The sequence below is a fragment of the Trachemys scripta genome, chromosome 1 (genome assembly GCF_013100865.1).
Source record: "Trachemys scripta elegans isolate TJP31775 chromosome 1, CAS_Tse_1.0, whole genome shotgun sequence".
NCBI lineage: Eukaryota > Metazoa > Chordata > Testudines > Emydidae > Trachemys > Trachemys scripta.
The window spans coordinates 41,359,249-41,384,220 of NC_048298.1; the positions used below are offsets into that span (position 1 = coordinate 41,359,249).

Sequence of the window (24,972 nt, forward strand, 5' to 3'; positions counted from 1 at the left end):
TAAAAACTGTAATGTGAAAAGTCAGTGCTAATTTTGACAGTCATTTCATTTTTGGCCACTTAGCTGGCAGCGTTAATTTGTTAATTGTATGAGTTAAAAAAAATTTCTGTCAGCCTGTGATGGGGTGTCCATCCCACAGAGGCCCTGAGTGGGTAAATGTGGGCCAGAAAGGACCAATTAACCTTATATGTTGGACCTGGAGGGAAGCCAGGGATTGATAAGAACTAATGGAAGATGAAGCCCAGTGCGGGGAAGACCTGGGCTAGGATGATAAAGTCAGGAAGTGACAGCAGGAAGGAGGCTGTAGGGTGGAGGTCTGCAACCACTCCCTAGAGGGAAAGAGAGTTGGCTAGAGACGAGGAGAGTAAACCCTGTGGTTCTGTCCTGGATTAGGGATTCTTACAAGAGGCCTAAGAGGGTGGAGCACCCACAAGGAGGTCCTCCTGCAGTGAGTGGACCCAGGTCTGCAAATGTACCTTCTAATTTCAGTCCAGCAGTGTTCTTTCTCACTTATGCTTCTTCACCAGTACTATATTCTGCAACTGGAATTTAGAGTCTTGTCTAACTCCCATTGAAATCAATGGAAAGAATGTCATTGACTTCAATGGGGGTTTGACTAGACTCATAGTCAAAAGTTCTGTTGATGATGTATAAGCCAGAATAGCATACAACTTATGCTCCCCATCCCCGCCCTGGCCCTGCCTCCTCTTCACCTTCTCCCCTGAGCGCACTGTGTCCTTGCTCCTCCTCCCTCCCTCCTGGAAAGTCCTAAGCACCACCAAACTGCTGTTTGGCAGCGGGAAGCACTGGGAGGTAGGTGGAGGAATGGGGATGCAGTGCGCTGGGTGCGGGGGGGAAGGAAGGGGATGGGGAGGGGAGGCAGCGCTTATGGCGGGCTGCAGGAAATAGCTCCATGGGCTGCATGCTTGAGAACCCTGGTCTAGCCAAAGGTTTACCTTTGATATGCTGATTGGGAGAGCCCTGGGCTCTGTGGAAGACATCAAAGCTAGATTAAAGGGAGAGATGTTTGCTTTTTCCTCTGCAATTGCTCTTTTCTCCTCCAGACTGTACGGGGCATCTGATAATAAAATTTCCAAGGTGCTTCATAAACTCAAAGTACTATACAAACATTTATGCAAGCATTAATCTTTACAGTATACTTCTGAGGTAGCTAAGTAGTAGTAGTATCTCCTTTTGCAGATAGAGCAACTGGAAGCAAGGCCTAGTCTTCACTTACCGGCTGGTCCGGAGGCACGCCATCGATGTTCTGGGATCGATTTATCGCGTCTGGTTAAGACGCGATAAATCGATCCCGGATCGATCCCGGAAGTGCTCACAATCGGCGCCGGTACTCCAGCTCGCCGAGAGGAGTACGCGGCGTCGACGGGGGGAGACTTCCGGCCTCGTCTGGACCGCGGTAAGTCCGGAGTAAGGTACTTCGAATTCAGCTACGTTATTAACGTAGCTGAATTTGCGTACCTTAGTCCGAAGTCCGGACTAAGTGTGGACCAGCCCCAAGAGACTAATGGCCTGATTTACAAACCTGCTGAGTACTCGCAAATTCTGCTGAAATCAGTGGGAGATGTAGGTACATACAATCTTTTGAAAACCACACCACGTGTATCTTGCACAAAGTACAACTGATTGTACAACTAGTACAATTCTAATCTCAAAACCAGGATTAGAATTCAGATCTCCTGACTTCAGGTCTTTGCTTAGTCCAGTATGTCAGTGACCTTAGGGAAATCACTTACCTTCTCGTTGTCTCCAAGTGACTTGGTGTTGATATAGAATTATTCTACTTAACGGCCAGGGGGCAAATTTGTCATGTACACACGGGGTCAGCTATAGGTTGTCTTAACTCAGGAAGTTCCTTCGAGAGGAAATGTAGCCAAACTCCAAACCTATAGACAATGGAACTCCCTGTGCCTGTATCCTATAGATAACTAACTACTTAGTTTGCAAAATAACAAGGGTGAGGGGCAAGTAAATGAACAATAAGGGGTCATAAGAGGGGCAGATACATGTAGCTTGCTAATTATATATGGTAATGATGGCAAATTTTGGCCAATCATAGAGCGATAGATTATCATAAGCAACTGCATATAATGCTTTGGTGTAAGTGTTTTCTTTGTTCTTGCTGACTTATGAGCTCGAACCCAATTGCAATTGAAATAAACGGATCGCCCCTCCCGGGGCTCCTTGCTTGGCTAGCTGTGTCCGTCTCTCCTTATTCCTCAGCTGGGACGGACAGAAATTTCTATGACAGTGTCATAGAACTTGTCAGGCTCCCTGCTGCCAGTGGCTCACCAGACTGCTGGAGGGGGGAGGGGGGACGACCGAGCCACTGGATTCCATGTGTTTTAGGCCTCTGGAGTCTGAACTCAGCCTAGGACTGTCCATGTTTTGTGGACCCAAGTCACATTTTCTGTCTAGCACTCCCTTCTCAGAGCTATAACCTTGTGGCCAAGCTGCCTAGCCCCTGGGCTAAGTGCTGGCCCCTCAGACTTCCCTTGTAGTTTAAAATATACCTTCTCCCAGAACTCCACCCAAACTTTTTGGTTTACCTCTTCAAGGAGCCATGTGGTAGGAGAACTGTATAACACAGACACTGCACTGAATTCTAACATATTATTGCTCTTTACTTAATCGAGGAAGATGTACACAGATCTATACAAAAGTAATTACCCCTACGCACATTTCCTCAGCATTGCAGAGTGTTCTTTGGGCTGGGGTCTGGGTTGTCTTTGAGATGGAGGATCCTTTCCCTGCAGCTACATTACTTCCCTTCGACACATGGAGCCTCTCTCCCTAGGTTTAACCTTAGCCAGTCCGTTCACTTCCCCACTCCTGATCAAACTTCCATTGTGTTCCTCTGTGAGTCCTTTTATAACCTTTTGCTTTGCTCACCTGTCTTTGTCCTGTTGTGATAACTTTCCACTGCTCTCCATTCTCACCCTCCCTTCAGGCAGCAGGAGGAAGTATCTTCTCCAAACTCAAGCAGCCCCACTGTCTCGAGGTACTTTACCTTGAAAAGATGGTTATTGAGTTCCAAGTATTCAATTTCCGCCCCCTGCCTTGTCTCTGGTTTGGCAGAGACATGATGCAACCCTTCCTGCTCATGGTGGATAGACACTGACAAAAGGGCTTCATGATGCATCTGTTTTCATAATAACTTCACAATATCAAACAGGATTCATGAGTTGTAAAGACAGATTCCCTCCGAATTAGCCCACTTGGCTAGGTAATTAAATTTGAGAGGTGGAGTCAGGAAATCTGCGTTCTAATCCTGGTTCCAAGACTGACTTGCTGTGTGATTTTAGACAAGTCACTTAACTTCTCTGATCATCAATTTCCTAGCTGCAAAATGTGGGCAGTGATACTGCTACTCCTTTTGACCCAAACAGTTATCCAGGATTTGGAGTCTGTTGGGCTATTTTAATTAGGAGGAGAAATTATAATAGTCATGTATTTCTTTGAGATAATCTTGTTTATTTATAAGAACGTACCGAGTCCTGTTTCCCTGAACACAGTAGGAATCAAACACGAGATGGATTCCTTGCTCAATATTCCGAGCCTCTTTTTCCAAACCACACTCTACCCAAGGAGTGCGTGCTCTCTCTCTCTTATCTTTCTCTGTGTCATGTTACAAATGTTTTGCTGGTTGTTGTTGGTTTTCTGTCTGCTTCTGTGGTGTTTCTGCTACTTCTCTGTCTCTCACACAGTTCCATCAAACAATACTCAGCAAACCCCCTACACCCAAATAGCTCAGTGTCTGACCCACTTTGCATGTGGTTTGGGTCGTGGCTCTTACTTGTCTTTCTTATTCGAAAAGGAACTTAACTGCTCCTCAATTTCATACAACACACAGCATAACAAACATTGTGAGGCATTATACTAATAACATTTGCAAAGTACTACAGTGAATTAGTGTGCATAATTAAGGCCACTCAGTGGCAGAAATGAGAATAGAATTTGGAAGTTCCTGATTCATTTACCAGCCTATGATGCTTCTAGAAACAGCAGACATATATTGCGAATTTGCAAGCTAATATTTGAGCAAAAAGGTGCTATTTGATTTTTCAAATGCTTCAGAAAATGTCATCTCAAAATGTCACAATAAAACAAAACATTGGGGTTATGAAATTGTATGGAACAACACGGTAAAATATTTTGCACAAAGCTTTTTTTTTCTTTCTGTTCCTTCTTGTTATTCCTAGGGGCTCTATTGAGTTAGGTGCTGTGCAAAGAGAGGAGAAGGGGATAGTTCCTGCCCCAAAGAGCTTAGGGTCTAAGTAGACAAGACAGACAAAGAAGGGGATAGAGTGAAGAGTATGATGATCTACCAGTTTTTTTCATTAGCTGTACTTAGCTGTATTGAAAGTAAACAATGATGTGAAACGTTTGATAAGATTGATTAATGTTATGTCACTAGTCCATGTGTATCTGAATCTACTTTGTAAGGCCCGCATGCTAGTGTGGTGGAAGATCAAAGGAGAGAAAGTGGAGCATAAGCTACATGAGCCCTTCTTAGATTCTTAAATAATCACTTTACAACTTTGTTTTCACTGATGATGCTGTAAGAAATAAATTACTTTGCAATTAAAACTATGTATTTCAACAAGAAAACAGAATGCACTTGCACCAATTTGTGTTAGTAAAGTTCAATGCACCAGGGAATTTCTGACCATACGTTTTGTTCTGAAATTAGATTCTAATTTTTCTTCTGAACAATGTGTTGAGGAAATTAAACTAGTAAGTCATCTGTAATCATGCCAGCTCCTAGTTTAATGCACAAGGAAACACATCTGATATATCGATATCTATAAAAGAAGTGATTAAACAGAGACCATGTTTAATGAAAAATGTAATCCTTAAGTATAGGAAAAAAATCTTTTAACCCAAGCTTTGATCATGACTCTTTTGGTCCCAGATAATCTACAGGTTACAAGACAGTAAGGGTCATTATGACATTTGGAAGATTAAATCATTACATTAATCTTTAAAATATATTATAGAGGTTGCTTGAATCACTGAGCATCAACACCTCCCTAACACATCCTGCTTGGCCTTCTCTCTTTCTTTTTTCACTCTTCTTTGTTGACGTGTACAGTCCAACTTTTTATTTTGCATATGGTATGAAATAATTAGGGCTGTCGAGCTATTAAAAAAATTAATCACGATTAATCGCACTGTTAAACAATAAAATAATACCATTTCTTTAATTTTTTTAATGTTTTCTACATTTTCAAGTATATTAATTTCAGTTACAACACAATACAAAATGTACAGTGCTCACTTTATATTTATTTTTGATTGCAAATATTTGCACTGTAAAAAATAAAAGAAATAGTATATTTCAATTCATCTAATACAAGTACTGTAGTGCAATCTCTTTATCATGACAGTTGAACTTAGAAGTGTAGAATTATGTACAAAAAAACCTGCATTCAAAAATAAAACAATGTAAAACTTTAGAACCTACAAGTCCACTCAGTCCTACTTCAGCCAATCGCTCAGACAAACAAATTTGGTTACAATTTGCAGGAGATAATGCTGCTCATGTCTTGTTTACAATGTCACCTTTACAAAGTGAGACCAGGCGTTCACATGGCACTGTTGTAGCCAGCAACGCAAGATATTTACATGCCAGATGTGCTAAAGATTCAAATGCTTCAACCACCCTTCCAGAAGACCTGCATCCATGCTGATGATGGGTTCTGCTCAATGATGATCCAAACCAGAGCGGACTGACACATGTTCATTTTCATCATCTGAGTCAGATGCCACCAGCGGAAGGTTGATTTTCTTTTTTTGGTGGTTTGGGTTCTGTAGTTTCTGCATCGGAGTGTTGCTCTTTTAAGACATCTGAAAACATTCTCCACACTTCATCCCTCTGATTTTGGAATTCAGATTCTTAAACCTTGGGTCGAGTGCTGTATCTATACTTAGAAATCTCACATTGGTACCTTCTTTGCGTTTTGTGAAAGCTGCTGTGAAAGTGTTCTTAAAATGAACATGTGCTGGGTCATCATCTGAGACTACTATAACATAAAATATATATGGCAGAATGCGGGTAAAACAGAACGGGAGACATACAATTCTCCCCCAAGGAGTTCAGTCACAAATTTAATTAATGCATTATTTTTTTAATGAGCATCATCAGCATGTCCTCTGGAATGGTGGTCGAAGCATGAAGGGGCATACGAATGTTTAGCATATCTGGCACGTAAATACCTTGCAATGCCAGCTACAAAAGTACCATGCGAACGCCTGTTCTCGCATTCAGGGGACACTGTAAATAAGAAGCAGTCAGCAGTATCTACTGTAAATGTAAACAAATTTGTTTGTCTTTCCAATTGGCTGAACAAGAAGTAGGACTGAGTGGACTTTTAGGCTCTAAAGTTTTACATTGTTTTGTTTTTCAGTGCAGTTACGTAACAAAAAAAAATCTACATTTGTAAGTTGCACTTCACGATAAAGAGATTGCACTACAGTACTTGTATGAGGTGAATTGAAAAATACTGTTTTTTTTGTTTTTACAGTGCAAATATTTGTAATAAAAAATAATATAAAGTGAACAGAGTACACTTTGTATTCTGTGTTGTAATAGAAATCAATATATTTGAAAATGTAGAAAAACATCCAAAAATATTTAATAAATTTCATTTGGTATTCTACTGTTTAACAGTGTGATTAATCACGATTAATTTTTTAAATCTCAGTTTATTTGTTTGAGTTAATCGCATGAGTTAACTGCAATTAATTGATAGCCCTAGAAATAATGTTTTTAAGTTGTTGGCTAGATGCACTGTCCTCATGCACGTGGAGGAAGGTGGAATCTATAACAACAGCGGGCATGTCTACACTTTGAGTTGGGGATGTGATTCCCAGCACAAGGAGTCATACCTGCACTAGTTCTGATTGAGCTAGCATACTAAAATTACCAGAGTGTAGCTGGAGCAACATAAGTGGCAGGAGGGGCCAGCTGCCTGGAGTACCTTCCAGGCATCTCAGATGGGTACATACTTGAGGCAGCTAGCCCTTCCTGCCACTTGCGCTGCTGTGGTTTCACTCTGTTGTTAGTGTACTAACTTGAGCTGGGAATTACGACCCCAGCTTGAAGTGCAGACATACCCTGTATATTATTGTCATCTTTCATTTGTATTCTGATAGTGCCCACAATGTGCAAGGTGCTGTCCAAACACACCAAAAGACAATTTGTCCCTTAAAGAGCTTCCAGCCTAAATAGGCAAACTATGTTCAAAAGGTGGAGGAGAAGGTTACAATCAAAATGTATGCATCTTCTTTTTTTTTCCCCTTAGATATCAGCTATGTCAGAATGCCTCTCTTCCTGTCTGTTACAGTTATTAGTGGGACAATTTCTTGCAGACATGGTGATAGAAATAAGTCTTGAAGAGAGTTTCTAAAGAGCTGAACTCAAGTAGCTATTCAGATTAATTCCATACATAAGGAGTGTCTTAAAGGAATGTATGAATACAGTTTATTTACATTTTAAAAACTTACAAAATACTAGTAAAACTTCACAATTAATTATTTATATTTGTTTTTGCAGTTACCTAATACTGGCCTTGATCTTCTAATGTGTTGTACTTTTCAACGGAGAATCTTATAGTATGTCATCTAAGTTTATGCAACACTAACTCCACTCTTCTCTTTTCTGGTACTCCCAACTATCCTGTGTTAGCACTGATCATCTTATTCCCTTCAGTATTTTTACTTGCCCACCTCATGGTTTTCTCTGATCCTTGGACTTCTTATTGTTACCTGGGAAGATACTGGAACAAATTATTAAACAATCAGTTTGTAAATACCTAGAGGATAACAGGTTTATGAGGAATAACCAGCATGGATCTGTGAAGAACAAATCATGCCAAACCAACCTAATTTCCTGTTTCTCAGGTTATTGACCTACTGGATGGGGGGAAGCAGTAGACACGATAGATCTTGATTTTAGACACATCCCAACATGACGTTCTCATAAGCAACCTAGGGAATTCAGTCTAGATTAAATTACTGTAAAGTGGGTGAACAACTGGTTGAAAGACTGTACTAAGTATAATTATCAATGATTCATTGCCAAATGGGAGGTCGTCTCTAGTGGGATCATGCAGGAGTCTGTCCTGGGTCAGGTACTATTCAATATTTTCATTAGTGTCTTGGATAATAGAGTGAAGAGTATGCTGCTTATAAAATTGGTAGGTGACACCAAGCCAAGAGGTGTTGGAAGCACTTTTGGAGGACAGGATTAGAATTCAAAATGACCTTGACAAATTGGAGAATTGGCCTGAATTCAATAATAACTACAAAGTACTTTACTTAGGAAGGGAAAATCAGATGCACAGCTACAAAATGGGGAATAATTGGCTAGATGGTAATACTACTGAAAAGGATCTCTGGGATGTAGTGGAGTACAAATTGAGGATGAGTCGACAGTGTGATGCAATTTCAAAAAAGGCTAATATCATTCTGTGGTATATTAACAGGAATGTTGTATGTAAGACACAGGAGGTTATTTTCCTGCTCTATTGGCGCTGGTGAGGTCTCAGCTAGAGAACTGTTTCCAATTCTGGGTGCCCCACTTTAGGGAAGATGTGAAAAAATTGCAGAGAATCCAGAGGAGATAAAAGGTTTAGAAAAACTTGACCTATGAGGAAAGGTTAAAAAAACTGTTCATGTTTGGTCTTGAGAAAAGAAGACCGAGGAGGGATCTGATTAGTCTTCAGATATGTTAAGGGCTATAGTAAACAGGACAATGATCAGTTGTTTTCCTTGTCCATTGAAGGTAGGACAAGAAATAATGGGCTTAATCTGTAGCAAGGGAGATTTAGGTTAGACATTAGGAAAAGCTTTCTAACTAAAAGGATAGTTAAGTACAGGAATAGGCTTCCAAGGATCCCCATCATTGGAGGTTTTTAAGAGCAGGTTGGACAAATATCCATCAGGCACGGTCTTGTTTACACAAGGGGCTGCACTTGGTGATTTCTTGAGGTCCCTGCCAAATCTACATTTCTATGATTCTGTGAAGCACCTGCTCCACTCATTCTCAACTCTTATAACACTGTTGTTCCACTTCCATCCTGCTATTGAATTTATACTGTTGCAAAATTTGTGGAGGGCTGCATTTTCCTCTAATGGTGTGTCAGAAAACAATGGGCTTAAAAACAAAAACAACAACAACAAAAAAAGTCTCACTTAAAAATATATTTATCTTCAGGAGGAATTGATAAGATGTTGGGAGACTGTATTTTCATAAATATTTACAATTCATTTTAGATTTCCCTTGTGACCATGGAGGAAAGAGGAAGTCTTAATTTTAAATTAATTTTTTGCACATTCAGAAGAATTTTATTTGTCTATAGTAATTCTATGTAGAGTTTCATATAAGGTTGTTTGGTTCTTTTATTAATTTAAGCCATTAACTTATAAAAAAAATTACATTTCTTTATGATAAACACTTAACAATTTTTGCATGTGTAATTTATATTATAAAGCCATTTTTCATAGTAGCACAATACTAGTCTGTAATTCCTATACACTAGGGTATTCAATATTTATGCCCATACCTAACTGTGTGTTTTTGTTTTGTTTTAAAAGGTTTTTCTCAAGAGTGACCGAGTTGCCAGAATGGTTCACAGTGGAGGATGCTCTGCAAATGACTTTAGAGACGTTTTTAAGAAAAACATAGAAAAAAGGGTCCGAAGTTTGCCAGAGATTGATGGATTAAGCAAAGAGACAGTGTTAAGCTCTTGGATAGCCAAATATGATGCCATATGCAGGGGAGAAGAGGACTTGTGCAAACAGCCCAATAGAATGGCGTTAAGTGCTGTATCGGAACTTATTCTGAGCAAAGAACAGCTGTATGAAATGTTTCAACAGATTCTAGGGATCAAAAAATTGGAACACCAGTTGATTTATAATGCCTGCCAAGTAAGTAATTGGTCTTGCTCAGTTCTGTAGCATTCAAAGCCTTTCACGCAAAAGACCAAATCTTGTCTCCACACCCTCCATCAGTGCAGCAGACCCTAAATACAGCAGAATCATGTGGTTCCACTGTATGGAGTCCCATGTCTGCAGAGAGGCCTCACAAGGAGACTACACCCTGTGCAGAGTGGCTTTAGAGTGGCTTCTTTATTAAAAAAAAAAAAAAATCATTAATGATCCAAAAACCTATTGATACATTTTACAATCTTGCTGCTGCAGTGATTTGGGTGATGGTAGAACATGGTATGGTTTATATATTTTTAATAATGGTCACTTCATGGCAGCATGGAAAATGCGGGAGAGGGGTAGGAATTTGAGGCTAGGTGGGCAAGGAGCATAGTGAATGGGAATATATCTATGCTGACCCAATAATGAAATTTTGTGTGCATTGGAGCTTGGTGGCCTTCATTGCTACTAACTCCAATGAGCTGAGTTAGCAGCTGCTTTGCTGTTCTGTCCTGTGGAAGAAGAATGATTCTCCCCAAACCATTAATAGAACCAGAGCAAAGCCAGTTGAATCAGGATTTGATCTAAATCAATTATAAAATAAACAACCTACTAGTACAGCAGAACCCTGTTTATCCGCTCTAATTGGGACCGGGGCCATATCCGATAATCAAAAAAAAAAAAAATCGGATAATCTGGCCAATGGGAGAGTGCGAGGCTGCAGCACCATCTAGCAGCTACAGGAGAGGTCACCTGCTTCTGGATCTGAATGTGCTGGTTGTTCAGTTAATACAGAGAACTGGATAATGGAGGATCAGATAAACAGGGTTCTACTGTAATATAAAATGTATTGTCATAAAATCTGTAGATTGCTAAAATGTTCTTCTTGTAGCTATAACCTCACTATTTTTCTCAAAAACATCATAGAACTATTTTAGAATGAAAAAGTACTATAATTACTAAATCTATTATCCTTCATAAGGATAACAGAATAGCAGCTATCTTACTGCAACCACCACCACTACCCAAATAAATATAATTTAATTAAACTTATTTACTTACCGAGCTGGCTGACCTTGTTTTAACAGTGGTGTGACTGTAAATTCGCCATTCCTTTACCTTTTAATGCAGAAAATGATGGTAGCTGTATTGATAATTTGTCCAAATTATTTGTTTATAACACACATCTTTAGCCATCCAAGAAAAAGTTAAACCCTTAAAAGGCATCCTATTATTTAACTTTTCCATATGACTTTCCTACATATTTTCGGCTGTTTTGCACTTTGTTCTTTTGACTAACACTTCACAAGTTTTTTTCCCCCCCCACATCTTTCCACTTAATGGAACATATCAGTAGTTATTTATACAGTGCAATCAATACAAATCCAGATAATTGTATAATTTCAGGAGTGGTCAGGTTAAACTCCATAAAATAACACTTCTGGAGACCTTCCATCCAATGATCACCAAGCACTTTGCTATTATTAATGAATGAACACTTAGAAGCTTAGAAGCTTTTAACTGGATATAATTATGCCATTAGGAAAAACTGAAACACAGATGTCTGCTTGCCAGAGGTCACACAGCAAGTTGAGGTAGAGCTGGGAACTGAACCCAGATCACCTGAGTCCTAGGCCTATACATCAGCGACTAGACCAGTGGTTCTCAACCTTTCCAGACTACTATACCCCTTTCAGGAGTCTGATTTGTCTTGCTTACCCCCAAGCTACACCTCACTTGCTTACAAAAACAGACATAAAAATACAAAAGTGGCACATCACACTATTACTGAAAAATTGCTTAGTCTCTCATTTTATCTGTATGAAATTTTAGTTTGTACTGACTTCACTAGTTTTTTTATGTAGCCTATGATAAAACTAGGCAAATATCTAGATGAGTGGATGTACCTTTTGGAAGACCTCTATGTATCCCCAGGGGTACACACATCCCTGGTTGAGAACCACTGGACTAGACTGTGCTTCAGACTTTTTTCCCCCCCATGCTCTATATGGCAGGCCAATGTACACCAGCAGGACTGTATCAGCACAGGGGGAAATGAGAAATCTTGAGGATTGACTATTAAATGTACACAGTGGATTGACATAAAATTATACAACAAAATTGTTCCTGTCACTGAAACATTTGCTGTGTTTAGTGACCCTCACACTCTCAGCTTTTACCTCTGATGGAACACTCTAATGTTTGTATTCTGGGCTATATATTGAAGGTGTCTCATTTTCAGTTCCAGCTGTTCGTCAATAAAATAAAACGACTTCTCAGAAAATAGAGGTTTAAGTGAAAAGAGCTTGAAATTATTCCATATTTTTATTTATCCTCTTTGCCCCCTTCCCATCCTCCTTCCCTTGGTCTCTTCCTCCCTCCATGCATGTACCCACCAGAGGACTACTAGCTTTGTGACATTCTCCCCAATTCACATGGGGAAGTTGCATGGGACTGACTTCTGAGGGCATGAAGATCACAAGCAGAGGTAGAAAATGTTTTGCAAAAGGGATTTTTAACATCACATAAAATGCTAATGAATCAGTTCTATTATTCTACAAATAAACAGCCATAGCTGTAGTAGAGGCCCTGTAGAAATAGTCTTTAAAGACTGTTAGAATTGCGTTTTATTTTCATTTCCACTTTTTTTCCCCATGGAAGTTAGGCTAATAGAGGTTTTCCAACTCTAGCTAGTCCAGTGGTTTTCAGTCCATTTTTGGTCTGTGACCTGCAAAATGACTAAAAATATCATCCAGTGACTGACCATATTCCACAGTCCTAGTGGGATTTTGGGTCACGGGACAGTCTTTTTGGCCTTATGAGTTGTAGATTTTTTTTTTTTTTAATGATGTGGAGGTGGGGACGGGCTTGTGTATGTGCATCAAGGGGGTTGTCTCCCAAGATTGGTAAGACTGCTGGTATGGGGAGCTGGTGCTATGGAGTGGAATGGGACTTTTTCCTCCTCCTTACCTACACAGTGCTGAGCTCTGCAGGTTGGGAATCCTGTACTACACCTCCTTGGAGTACTTCTTTACCTCTCCCAGAGCCAAGCCATTGTGGGTATGCATTCGGGGGTGGGGAACAGAGCAATTGTTGTCAGTTTGAGTAGAGGACACACAGCAAACAAGCAGGAGTGGAGGGAAGCAACACGCAGCAAACCGGAAGGAGTGGGGAAGGAGAGAGCTACTTCAAACCTATCCCTGACCAGTTTCACTATTGGTCATAGTTTTCCAGGGATTTTGTTTCCTTTAGCCGGGGGGGTGTGCAACCCAGAGGATATCTCCTAGTGACCATTTCCAGGTTGCAGCACACCTGTTGAGCCACATTGACCCAGTTTATCCTCCTCACAGTACAGGATTGTTCCAATTAGCACACTTTGTGTAATGCTTTGTGCAGTACAGTTCAAGCAGTTAGGTTTCCACTTCTCTCATTGGGACATTATTCCATAGTCTAAAATCATAGATTTCAGTTTTCACAGCAAGTGTACCACAGGCAGCTAGCGACCTGGTCCTTTTGCTGTTAATGGTAGTTTTTGACAGAGAGAGCCTTCACATCCCAATATAGCTATAACAAGTGTTTTTTTTTTTTTGTTTTGTATTCTACTTCCCTGTATTTTCAGGGTATTCACAGAATGGGAGCAAAAGTGAAGTGAAAAATTAGAGTAAAGCGAAATTACATCCAGACAGCACCTACTATTTACATACCTATCCCCACCCCGCATACGGGCATGCTCTTTTATTTCTCTTAGCCATGGCTTTTTAGATTTGCAGATAGTGACAATCAATAGTATCCAGGAGGAGAGGAAACAGCCAGATAAGTGAGAAAGAACAAACAGATGTTAAAATTGAATTTTTGATAGAGGGTTTGATGAGTCAGATTCTGGGGTTTGTGCTTCTGACAGACTTGGAGTCTGAAATGAAATCCTGAGTGAGCTTATTCACCCTTTTGTGAGAAACAACCATCACAGCAAACTTGTATAATTACAATTTGTGCAGAGAGTTGTAAGTTATTTGTCCTCCTCTTTATACTTCAGTCCCTTTGGAAACCCCAGGCTACAGAATATATCTTTGAGGGGAAAACTGTCCTACAGTTAAGCTGCTATTTTTGAGGCCCATAGATGTGGGTAACAGTAGGTAGTGCTGCCTACCAACCTCTGTTCACTGTCTCCCATGCAGATCCTCTGAAAGTTTTGCAGCAGCTGCCTGTGTTAGGCAGGAGTACAGAAAGCAGCTGCTCTCTTTGCTTTGCTGCAGGCTCCAGCAGCGCCCCCACTGGTTGCCTGCAGTATTGTGCCCCACTGCCTTGAAAATGGAGCTCCCTCCTTCTCATCCTTGTTTAGGGGAGTTCAGCATCTTTAGGGATGCTGCTTCTCACTGACTGGTGAAATGAAATTCACCAGCCCTGGCAAGTTGAGGTGGGAAAAATGGGAGAAGCGAGTATCTGGCTGTGGAATATGTTGGGTCCTCAGCTTTCCCTGCAGTAGACAGAGCAGCAGGAGTATCTGACAGGAGAAGTTTTGCCTCTCTGGCTCTTCCAGCACAGTCTGCCTCCTCACCAATTCCCCTTTTCCTCAGGGGGGAAGAAGAGGACCTCCACTGCCAGTTTGAAGGGGAGAGGGGATTGAAGTGCATCAGATATTTCAGAGGACCAGCTTGTTCAGGGGTAGAAGGTAAATTGATGCTTTGTTTCCCTTGCCATATGGTCCTCTGCTTCACAGCCCTCAACCAACTGGTCCTTTCCTCCCCTCTGAAAAATGTTGAAATAACTGATGCAATTTCCTCCATTTTAGAACATTTTAAACTTAACAGACCATAACTTGGCTCTGGCAAGTATTAACAAATACACACCGAAGCCAGGGTTTGAACTGGGGGGCGGGGGAGTGGGGGGAGAGGCTGTGATATTCTTCTAAGTTCTGTCCACAAAATAGGTTCAGCTTGCATCCTCAAAATATGATGCTACTTAGAGTAAATTGCGCAGATATTAAAAATATAATTGTGTATGACACTTGGCTCCATTAGCTGTTTGAGCTTGAGTGCTTCTTGGTGTAGTTTGTGTATGCACAAGGGCTCTGTGAGGCTCTTGGGTTTGGTTTTTTGGGAGCTGTAGCATCACCCAAATACCACCCATTTGTGGCACCAAAATGAGATGTCAGTCTCAGGGAATTGTGCGGTTCTGTGATACCCTTCTTGCCTTGCTTTCAAGAGGAATGAAATAATTAACATCTCTGCCTCAGTTATACTCTCTTCACAGTTTTGAGGTTTCCTTTGCAGCCATAATAGCTAGAGACTTAATTTTTAAAACATGAATGCTGAGATTCAGGAGAATAAGAGAGTAGTTTTCAGAGATGCCAGTTTTGTGTCTGGGCCTGTATCAGCTATTTGCTATACACCAAAGCCACTAAAACAAACATGCTGCATCAACCCAGAGCAAGTTCTCTTTTTTCTCCTGTTTGTATAGACTTTAGGATCCTGTGCTCATTTCCTATTTATAAGCAGGGCTTCTGAGCCTCCTCCTTCCACATAAGCATGTCCCCTGACATGTATATCAACCAGGAATGTATGTTTTATTGCAGTAGCTTGGCAATAAACTTTCCGTATAACAATGTATCATATTTTTACTTGCTGTGTTTCCTGAGCTCTTGTCTCACCCTCCTTTTCTCTCTTGCCTATCTTTGTTCCTTAGCTTTTCAGTCTCTTGTGTCTAATTTTTTCCCTCCCTTTCTTCATCTATAATTCCCCCTTTCCCCACCTCCTATATTTTTTTCTGTTTTTCCCCCTGTTGACTTCTTCTATCCTTCATGCTACATTTTTGTGCAGGATGAATGAGGCGTGGGAGATCTGGGGTGAAAATTTCACCCTAGCTTAATAGCTCTTGTATATTGCTGCAGTGGCATTCCAGGGCATCCCAGCAGCCAGCCAGGAGGGAATACCTCAGTTCAATGCATAGGACCTCTATAGCCTGCGGTGCACATGCCGCCACCACAGGTCCCTGCACAAGGGGCATGATAGGGTGAGAGAGGATGGGCCTGTAATACTGTGTTCTGTGGTGATTCTCAGTAGTGTTGTAGCCCACAGGCACCCTGCAGTAGCATGCTAAACCTGTGCTACCTAGGTTACATCAGGTGCAGGGCTGCTGGTACAATTTGTATAGTGGGTGTGCTGAGAGCCATTGAACCAAACTGTATATGATAGAAACCACTGAAAGCCAGGTGGTGCGGCAGCACCCACAGCACCCCTAGTTCCAGCACCTATGGTCAGGTGCCATTTCAGCCCCAAGAGTAGCCCAGAAGTGGGAGGGTACAAAGATGGCACCCCTGGTTGTGAGTTGGACTTGGGAGTCTGTTCCTAAGTATGTGTTGAGAAGGGGAATAATCTGCTTTATTTAACAAAAGACACACAAAAAATCCAAACTTGTAGTCAACATTGCTTTTATGATTATTTTATTGCTGTATCTGTGACTACTGGGAAATATGACTGCTTTCAGAACTTGGGGTTTTTGGTGCATATTTAGTGTTTCAAAGGAACATTATCAATTTGAAATCTCGTGTTTCACAAAGAGTTCTTTCCAATATTGCACCTGCCCTCTAATTCCTTCTGCCAATTTACAATCACATGTTCCTATTTTTAAAGATGTTTATCTTCCCTTTTCCTATGTGAAACACCTACACAAGCAATGAGGGAAACTAACTGATTATACAAGGAAGTTGTGAAAATGATTATATGTAGCTAAAACTGCACTAAGAACTGATCAAATACAAAAAAAAAAAGTCTCTAATCTCTCCACTTCTAAAGATCATAGGTGTTTTGTGTAACAATAGGGGGCAAAAAAAAATAGATGCAGTAGTCTCTGATTAGTGATCGCCATATTTGGGGTCGGGAAGGAATTTTCCTCCAGGGTAGATTGGCAGAGGCCCTGGAGGTTTTTCGCCTTCCTCCGCAGCATGGGGCAGGGATCGCTAGCAGGAGGGTTCTCTGCCAATTGAAGTCACTAAGCCACAGGATTTGGGGACTTCAACAGCAGAGTCAAGGGAAAGGGTAGGGACGGCTTTGTGGCCTGCAGCATGCAGGAGGTCAGACCAGATGATCATAATGGTCCCTTCTGACCTTAAAGTCTATGAGTCTGAGTCTTTTAATAGAATATAATTTACGGGTGACAACTTTTAGAATTCCAAGGTCAGCTTCCAGTGGGAATATATAGGTTTGTTTTGTTTTGTTTTGTTTTTTATCTCCCCACTAGGGTATTTGACTGGTCCAAATATTATTGACCGGTCAAATATTGATTAAATATTGTTAAATAATATAAAAAAAGTTAATTGCTGTCATAGTTTTGTTTGTAAGGGAGAGGCTTAATGGTTAAGCGTTTTTCTCTTTGTGTTGGGGGAAGAGATTTAATTACTGAATCCTGTTTGGGACAGGAACCATGTCATTTAATTTACTTAATGTGCTTTGTAAACTGCCATGTACATTAATGGCCTGGTATACAAATAAAGATATACATACATACATACATACAGAAATACAATGTTTATTCAAGAAGATCAGTGAAGTTGCTCAATTTTCGATTTGTCACCTTTTGCCAAACAGGTGGCATTAGCATGTAGTGTAACATGAGTGATCAAGACAATTAAGTAGGCTTGCAAACAGATGGCACCATGATAAAATAAAAAAAGTAGGACACCAACTACAGCAGGGTACTCTTGTTGGAATATTTGACCATGGTCAAATAGGCCATCAACTGACATTATTTGACAGGTCAATTGACTGACTGACTTGCCAAGCCTACTCCCCATAGCTTCCTTACTGTTGTTTCCCAAGCTACAGGTCTCTGCAAAGTTTGTAAGTTATAGCAATCCGGGATACATTATATGGGAGAACAAAGATCTGCTGGCTTCAGATATTCTAAAGATATTTACAGGCTTCCATGGAAATTTCCCAGGTTACATTTCTCTATTTATTTAGGATGAGTTTTAGACTGAGGCTGGCTATTCGGAAACAGGAATTAAACTATCCGACTTTAGTTGAAGTTTGACCACATATGGACTAAACTGGATTTAGGTGTTCAGCTCAGTCTGTGAGCTTTATAGAAGAAATGGAAATCTAGGAATCTTTAGAATCCTTCAGAGCCACAAGAAGGCACATCCGTGGTGTAGAAGGCTTCCAGCTTGTGCGGCAGAAATGTAAGAGATAACATAACCGTAGCAACAAAATATAATTTGAGAGTCTCATTGAGAAAATATCCGCAGCGTTACCATATGTCTGGGTTTTCCCAGACATGGCCTCTTTTTTTTGATCCTCTGTCCTCTCTATCCAGACAGAATGTTCAAATAAGAGGCAATGTCTGAGGGTTTTGTGGAGCAGACATTGCAGCTCAGAAAGAGTCCTGATTTGGTCCATTTCCCGATTGGTCCCTCCCTTGCATCTGCATCTGCTTGGTCTCTCAGGATCTTGCTCACTTAGGCCCTGATTTCTAGCCCAGAGGAGGGGGAGAACCCTGCAGGGAAACGCTGACTGTCTGTGCCAGCTCCCTGCCACCATGACAGGGAGCTACACTGCCCCCCAGGTTAACGCATGCAATTAATTAAAAACAAATTAATGTGTAATTTTTTTAACGAGAGTTAATTGCACACCTCTGGAGATGGGATTTGGGGGTAGCCAGGGAGGCACCAGCTGTGGCAGTGAGCAGGACAAGAGACTCCATAATATCCAGACCAGACGCGCAGATCGTCAGGGCCGGTCTTGTGCCCCCTCCCCCTGTGATAATCTTCTTATTTATTTTACATCAGAGGAGAAGTAAGGGCAATCGCCAGCAGTCACAAGGACACAAAGCAGGGAAAGGGCTCTTCGGAGCCACTGCTGCAGGATCCCCCGCCCTCTCCCACCCGGGTGACTCTAGGGGTCTCTCGCCCCACTGCACTAATTAATAGTGACCCAGTCCTATTGTCTGTGGGCAATTTGGGAGACCCTGTTAAACACCTTCCGCGGGGGGGGGGGGGGAGATGCTGCCTACACCATCCCCTCCCCACTGGATGAGGCTGGCTTTAGGAATGGGCGAGAGGGGCCAACCCCCAGGGTGCCATACTCAGGGGGGAACTGTTGCATGCCTCTGGGGCAGGGTGCCCCTCTTCCCACCACCCTGATCCTTTCCTGTTTCCGTCCCCCATGGAGCCACCCCGGCCAACCAACTCTGGACTGATTAAAACTGCGATTAATCACCACTTTTTTTTTTAATTTCACAATTAATCACGATTCATTTTTAAAAATCGTTTGACAGCCCTAATTGGCTCATATTGTGAATTTATTAAAAACAAGTCTTGGTTTCGAACTAAAATATTTAAGATACCCAGGACCTCAAGGTAATTTGCATGTATAAGGTTGTTTGCATATATGGCACTGAGAGTTCTCTATGGTAGCCAAGTCTCTCCACTTCATTTTTCTGTTTCTTCACACTCTGCCTGGTGAGACTCAGTTTAGTTCAGTACACGCAGCATAATTTTGGCTCCAATTCACTGCATCAGAATGCAGCTTGGACATACTGTTGAGTGGTAGCCACGGGGAGTCAGGTGCAGCCCTGATCCTCAGCCAACCCAGCCCTGGTGGAAAGGAGAGTGACCAGGGTCTGCTCTAACTTCTACCACTAGTGTAAACTACATAATGTAACAGATCTTGTGCCAGCAGAGGGATTGGCCATTGTGCAGCTCTGCTCCATGCCGCCCCCAAGATTCCACATCCTGCCCTGTACATTTGGGTTTGTGGGAGCAGCTGGTGTATGCAATGAAGTTGATAGACTGGAAAATGGAGGACTTACCATCTAATTACTCCATGCCCTTTCTTCTTTGGGTTCATCTCCATGGATCTGTTACAATAGGTACTTCAGCCTGTTTGCTTCTTGGGGGCAGACCTCCCAGTCACTGGCAGCAGGGGAATGCCTTGTCTCCTGAACTTTCTCTGCCTCCAAACTGGTCAGCGGCTCAGTCAGACCTCCCTGCCGCAGAGCTTTTCTGAGGAATATTCCAAACTTTATTTTGAATGTTTAGAGTAGTAATTCAGTTGAATGATGTCTGTCAAATTCCCATCCGTGTCCCAGGGCTGCATATGACTTTTGGGAGACAGTATCGTCTCAGCTCTTCTTCCCTTTCTGAGGCATTTACTGCAGCTGGTGTTCCTGAAGGCGTCAGGGTAGAGCTAGGCCAAGAAAAGCCAGTCTGTCTTCTGCTCCCCCACCTTATCAAGTGTCTCATTAGGAAGTTTGGCTGGCTGCGTGGGCAGAGAGCGGTTTTCCTCTCAGCCCAGTCTGGGCAGGGTTTCCCCAGCAGGAGGGGATCCAAGGCTGGGACTGAAGATTCCAGCTCTGCCGGGCAAGTTGCAGGCAAGGCCAGGCTTTGGCATCCTCTCCCCAGGAGGAAAGGAACTAGGAAGGAATGGAAAAGAATGGTTCCAGGGCAACTTGCTCCCTCCCTACCCTTCCAACTCATTGGAGTGAAGTCAGAAGACCAGTGCACTAGTTGGAAATTTGCACCTGAGTCCCCATAGCATGCACGAGCTACCACATCTCTGATTGCAAAGTTCAACTACCTCCTCCTCCTCTGCTTCACAAAGGGTCACAGATGGAGGATACTGGACACAGCATGGACACTGCCCATGTCAGAGAATGCGGTAAGGGGCTTTTGGCCCAGGTATCTTCCTTTGCTGCCACTTCTATAACAAAACTCCCCTTCCACCACCCTCCAACCCCTGGGGATCCCCACTCATATCCAAGACTGAAACCTCCAGGGGAAACACAGACCTATCTGGCCCATTTGAATGCCATGCAACAGAGAGGAGTGGAGCTTCTGGGGCAGCCCGTCCTTGAGCCCCAGGTGAGTAGCTCCTTGAGAAACCGAGAAGGAAGCCATCTGAGGGAGGGGAGACAAATGAGCTCAGCCTCTTTGATCATGTGGACATCACTAGCAACTTAAAATATTTTCAGAGCAATCTTTGAGCCCAATTTTCCTCCACCCTCTGAAGCAGAATTAAGGGGATAAACTCAAAGGAAACAGTGTTGTTTCCCTGTCTCACTTTCAGAGTGTGGTCGGGCAGATAATCCTGAATGCCCAATTCCCCTGCTCACCTTCCCAGGGTGCAGCAAGACAGATCAATGCAGAAAAGACCAGGCCCTAGTTGTGCCAATTCCTCACCTCATGCCCGATCCGAAACATCTAAATAAGTTCCTAAAAGAGGCTTATCTTCAAAGCATTCTTGATTTACCATCCTCAGACAATTCTTGTTTGCATACGGATGAGACCCATTTTCTTTTCCTAACTTTGATCATTATCATTTGATCTTCCAGAGTCTCTCTCTATGTAGTAGTAATAGTGGCTTTAAGGAAGAAGGAAATTCACTTATCTTTTCCTAGACAATGTTTCTGATCAGGGCTTTCAGAGTGATATGGATCCTGGAGTATCTTTGATTCAGGACAAACAAAGACAACACAGTGGTAGGGAAGTCTATCATAGGCTTGGGCTGAGGATGGGTACTATCAGATAAAAGAGCTCACCTCAGAAGGATGTTAACAGAAGATGAAAATGGCCATAATGGAAAACAAATGGAGTCACAAAAACAAAAATCTAAGTCTTATTGGAGCTTATTGGGAATTTTGGTTTCAGGCATAGGCAAGCTTCAATGATCCAGAGTTCCTTTGTTAGGTATGTACTAACTCCAAGGCCTGGTCCCCACTAACCCCCCACTTCGGACTAAGGTACGCAAATTCAGCTACGTTAATAACTTAGCTGAATTCGAAGTACCTTAGTCCGAACTTACTGTGGGTCCAGACGCGGCAGGGAGGCTCCCCCCGTCGATGCCTCGTACTCCTCTCGCCGAGCTGGAGTATCGGCGTCGACGGCGAGCACTTCCGGGATCGATCCGGGATCGATTTATCACGTCTAAACCAGACGCGATAAATCGATCCCAGAACATGGATTGCCTGCCGCTGGACCCTCCGGTAAGTGTAGACATACCCCAAGTATTCCCTCCACATCTCCTTCTGTCTCATCTGTTGGCAGATAACTATCTCTAATTTCTATATTCTTTGCTCCCACAACTGGTGAAAGCGGTGAATCAGATTTATTTATTGATTTGATTGATTGAAAGGGATCTTCCTGATTCAGTTCAGGGAACAGCTACCAGAAAGAGATCACAGGCATCCACCAGCCGGAACAGTTCCATCTGTTCATTCATTCTTTCATATGTGTTTCTTGAGAATGGCATTCCTCACAATTATTGTCCTGCTTAAAAAAAGTAATTTTGTTTCTAGAATATTTGCCCAGAAGCTGCATCTTTAAATTTAAACTAAATGTAAATGCTGATTTCATTTCAAATAAATATGAATTCCCTCCTTCTGTGTAAGGCTTTGTTATTTAGACATGGTTGTTTTTTTCACTCTGTGAAATCTGAAAACAACTTAGTTAATGAAACATTTGCGTTTTGAAAAAGTATAATAAATTGGCAGTTCAACTAAAGATACACTGTTCTCTTGAATTTGAAGGCTCTTATCTAATTAAGTGACAGACAGATACAATTATTTGGGATAAATTATTGGTGTGACATTCAAGGTGCTTTTGCATACTGAATACAGCATTAGTTAACATTTATTGCCCTAATTACATAGATTCACTTTGCTTTCAACACTCAAGAGGAAATCTAATCAATAATTAACGCTTACTGAGAGAGACATTTTACATAATATTTTGAAAATTAAAATATTAATTCTTCTGAGGCAAGCCCTCAAATTTGCGTTCACTTTATAACTGAAGTCACTGTGGAACAATCAAGTGATGATTATCTGTCTTTGTGTTACAGAAAGCCTGAATTTTACAAACGAATTCTGGGAAAATTCCTGAAAGGGTTTAATGTTATAGGAAATAATAATAATAAAAAACCTTGTACAGTGAGAGTTTGCATGTATGCAAGTCCCTGGTCATGGAGTGTCTTTGGATATGCTATAAGTGTTTTATAGCATCTTATAAATACATAAGATAATTGTCATTACAATGGACTCCTTTCTCCAAAGGTGTCACTTGTCACGGACTCCCATCTATACTTCTAGTGCAAAATGGATGGCGAAATGCCGAGAACTTTAAAATTCCATGGCATTCCATTATTCTTCCCCTGCTATAGAATGACAGTGAGCCCTAGTGCCTTAACAGTCAGTTTTTTTCTTACCATTGATGCAATAGAAGCTGCCAGATGCTGAGGTGTTGATGTGTGAAAACATTAAATCGCTTGCTTTTTCCTTCTTTGCTAGTATTTGGCTGTTGGATTTTTGAGTGTGACTAGTCTATATGAGGAGCAATGTAAGGGTTGTTTATTTGACTTACAAAACAATGAGTTCTGTGGTAAGCTCAAAGAGGATAAGAATGGCTGGAAGTTATACAATAATAAATAATATTTGGGTCTGATACAGTTTTTCTTTCCTGTTTTTTGTGTAGTAGCAAGAGCCATTGTCTTTCCTGGTTTCTGCTGCTTCACTGGGAAAAGAAAAGCTTAGCTGAATCTATGCTTTTCGTAGCACTTGGTTCTAGAAATTCCTGCCTTTTTATTTTGTATTTCTGAGCTGTAGTGGAGGTAGAATGAGTGGAGGTAGTGGAGATAGAATGAGATTTTAATGTTTAAATCAATCAAGTTGATGTTTAAATCCTCTTTCCATCTGGCAAATTATTTTATCTCTGTCTCTAAATTGGACAGTATACTCCTACAGTTCTGGGAAAACAGACAGATGAGAAGAGTTGGGGGAAGAGCCTAATGCTTATGGGAGTATTTCGATGGTATCTGGTTTTGAATTCTGTCTGAGAAAGCACTTAGATCAACTGAAGAAACCTGCTGAATATATGGTAGAGTTGCTACGTCTGCTACTGAAATCTTCTATGTTTTTATTATTAAAAAATGCAGTTTCTCTAGTTGTGGTTTCTTGAACATTTCTCTTCCATTTCCATATTTTCTTTTTCTGAATGTTCCACGTGTTTGGTGTCACCTGCAAAGGTGAGGCCAACATTCCCATCTGTAGTTTCCCCTACTGGTATTTTGTTGATGAGAGATTGTTGTTTCTTCCTGTATGTCTGTCAACTGTAGGGTACCTGGGTTCTACTTTTCTGATCTAATGTTGCCCAGTAGTTTCTCAAGGAATATAGTCATGGTTCATAGCAGACTGATTCAGTTAGAAGCAAGTTCTCAGCCTGCATCTTAGATGTCATGTAGTCTCCTAAACCTCAGTGTTGACAAAGTAGTGCTACTTCTGTTTTCTTCATGGTAACCATATTTCATTTTGGCCTTAGTAGGTATCTGGCATCAGAACCATCAGTACTGTACTTTAGTTCTTTTATGTAAATTCTCTTAACATTTTTCTGCAAAATCTTACATCTAAGACTTAAGATTTGTAATATAATTGTTAGCCGAAATGCCTTTCGGTTAAATATTTCTAATGGCCACTTGATATCTGTTCAGGGATAAAATGTTAGGTAGCAAACTTTGAAAAAATCTATGTGCTCAGTCATCTCAGTAATCTCAGCAATCTTAAAATTTTTGGTATGGGATTGATTCTTTAGTATTTTGTTTGTTTTTCTTTTACACAAACATTTAATTTCTCCTTTATGACAAGGTCAGTGATGTTTGTTTTATACTTCTACTTCTTTCTCTCTTTTTTTTTCTCCATTTCAGCATATTATCTATGTCAAGGGCAGTTCCTATATCTCTCCCCTATGCTAATAAATATACACTTTACCTGTTTGTTGTAATGGAGAAATTATTTTGTTTATAGCAGATTTCTATCAGTGCACACCCACTTTGTTCGACCATTCATTATTCCTCCCTTACCATCCCTAATCTGAAGGTTTTAACTTTGAAAGTTGAATCTGTCTTTTGAAATGCTTTTCATGTGAGAGCACTCCTGTACCAGCTGTAAAATAGATTTGCTAGATGTTTCTTCAGTGTTGCCAACTCTCACAATTTTATTGGAAGTCTCAAGGTCTCTGGTGGGTTTTTTCCTGAAAGC

At 41.2% G+C, this 24,972-nt stretch overlaps 1 protein-coding gene across 26 annotated transcripts in view; it reads left to right on the forward strand.

Moving 5' to 3' along the window:
• CADPS2 (calcium dependent secretion activator 2) overlaps positions 1 to 24,972 on the forward strand; it is a 570,146-nt gene that overhangs the window by 180,142 nt on the left and 365,032 nt on the right. For all 26 annotated transcript variants that reach the window (XM_034768448.1, XM_034768267.1, XM_034768287.1 and 23 more), the window contains exon 3: positions 9,619 to 9,951. In XM_034768448.1, the coding sequence (XP_034624339.1) occupies positions 9,619 to 9,951 (333 nt within the window). The remainder of the gene's footprint in view (positions 1 to 9,618; positions 9,952 to 24,972) is intronic.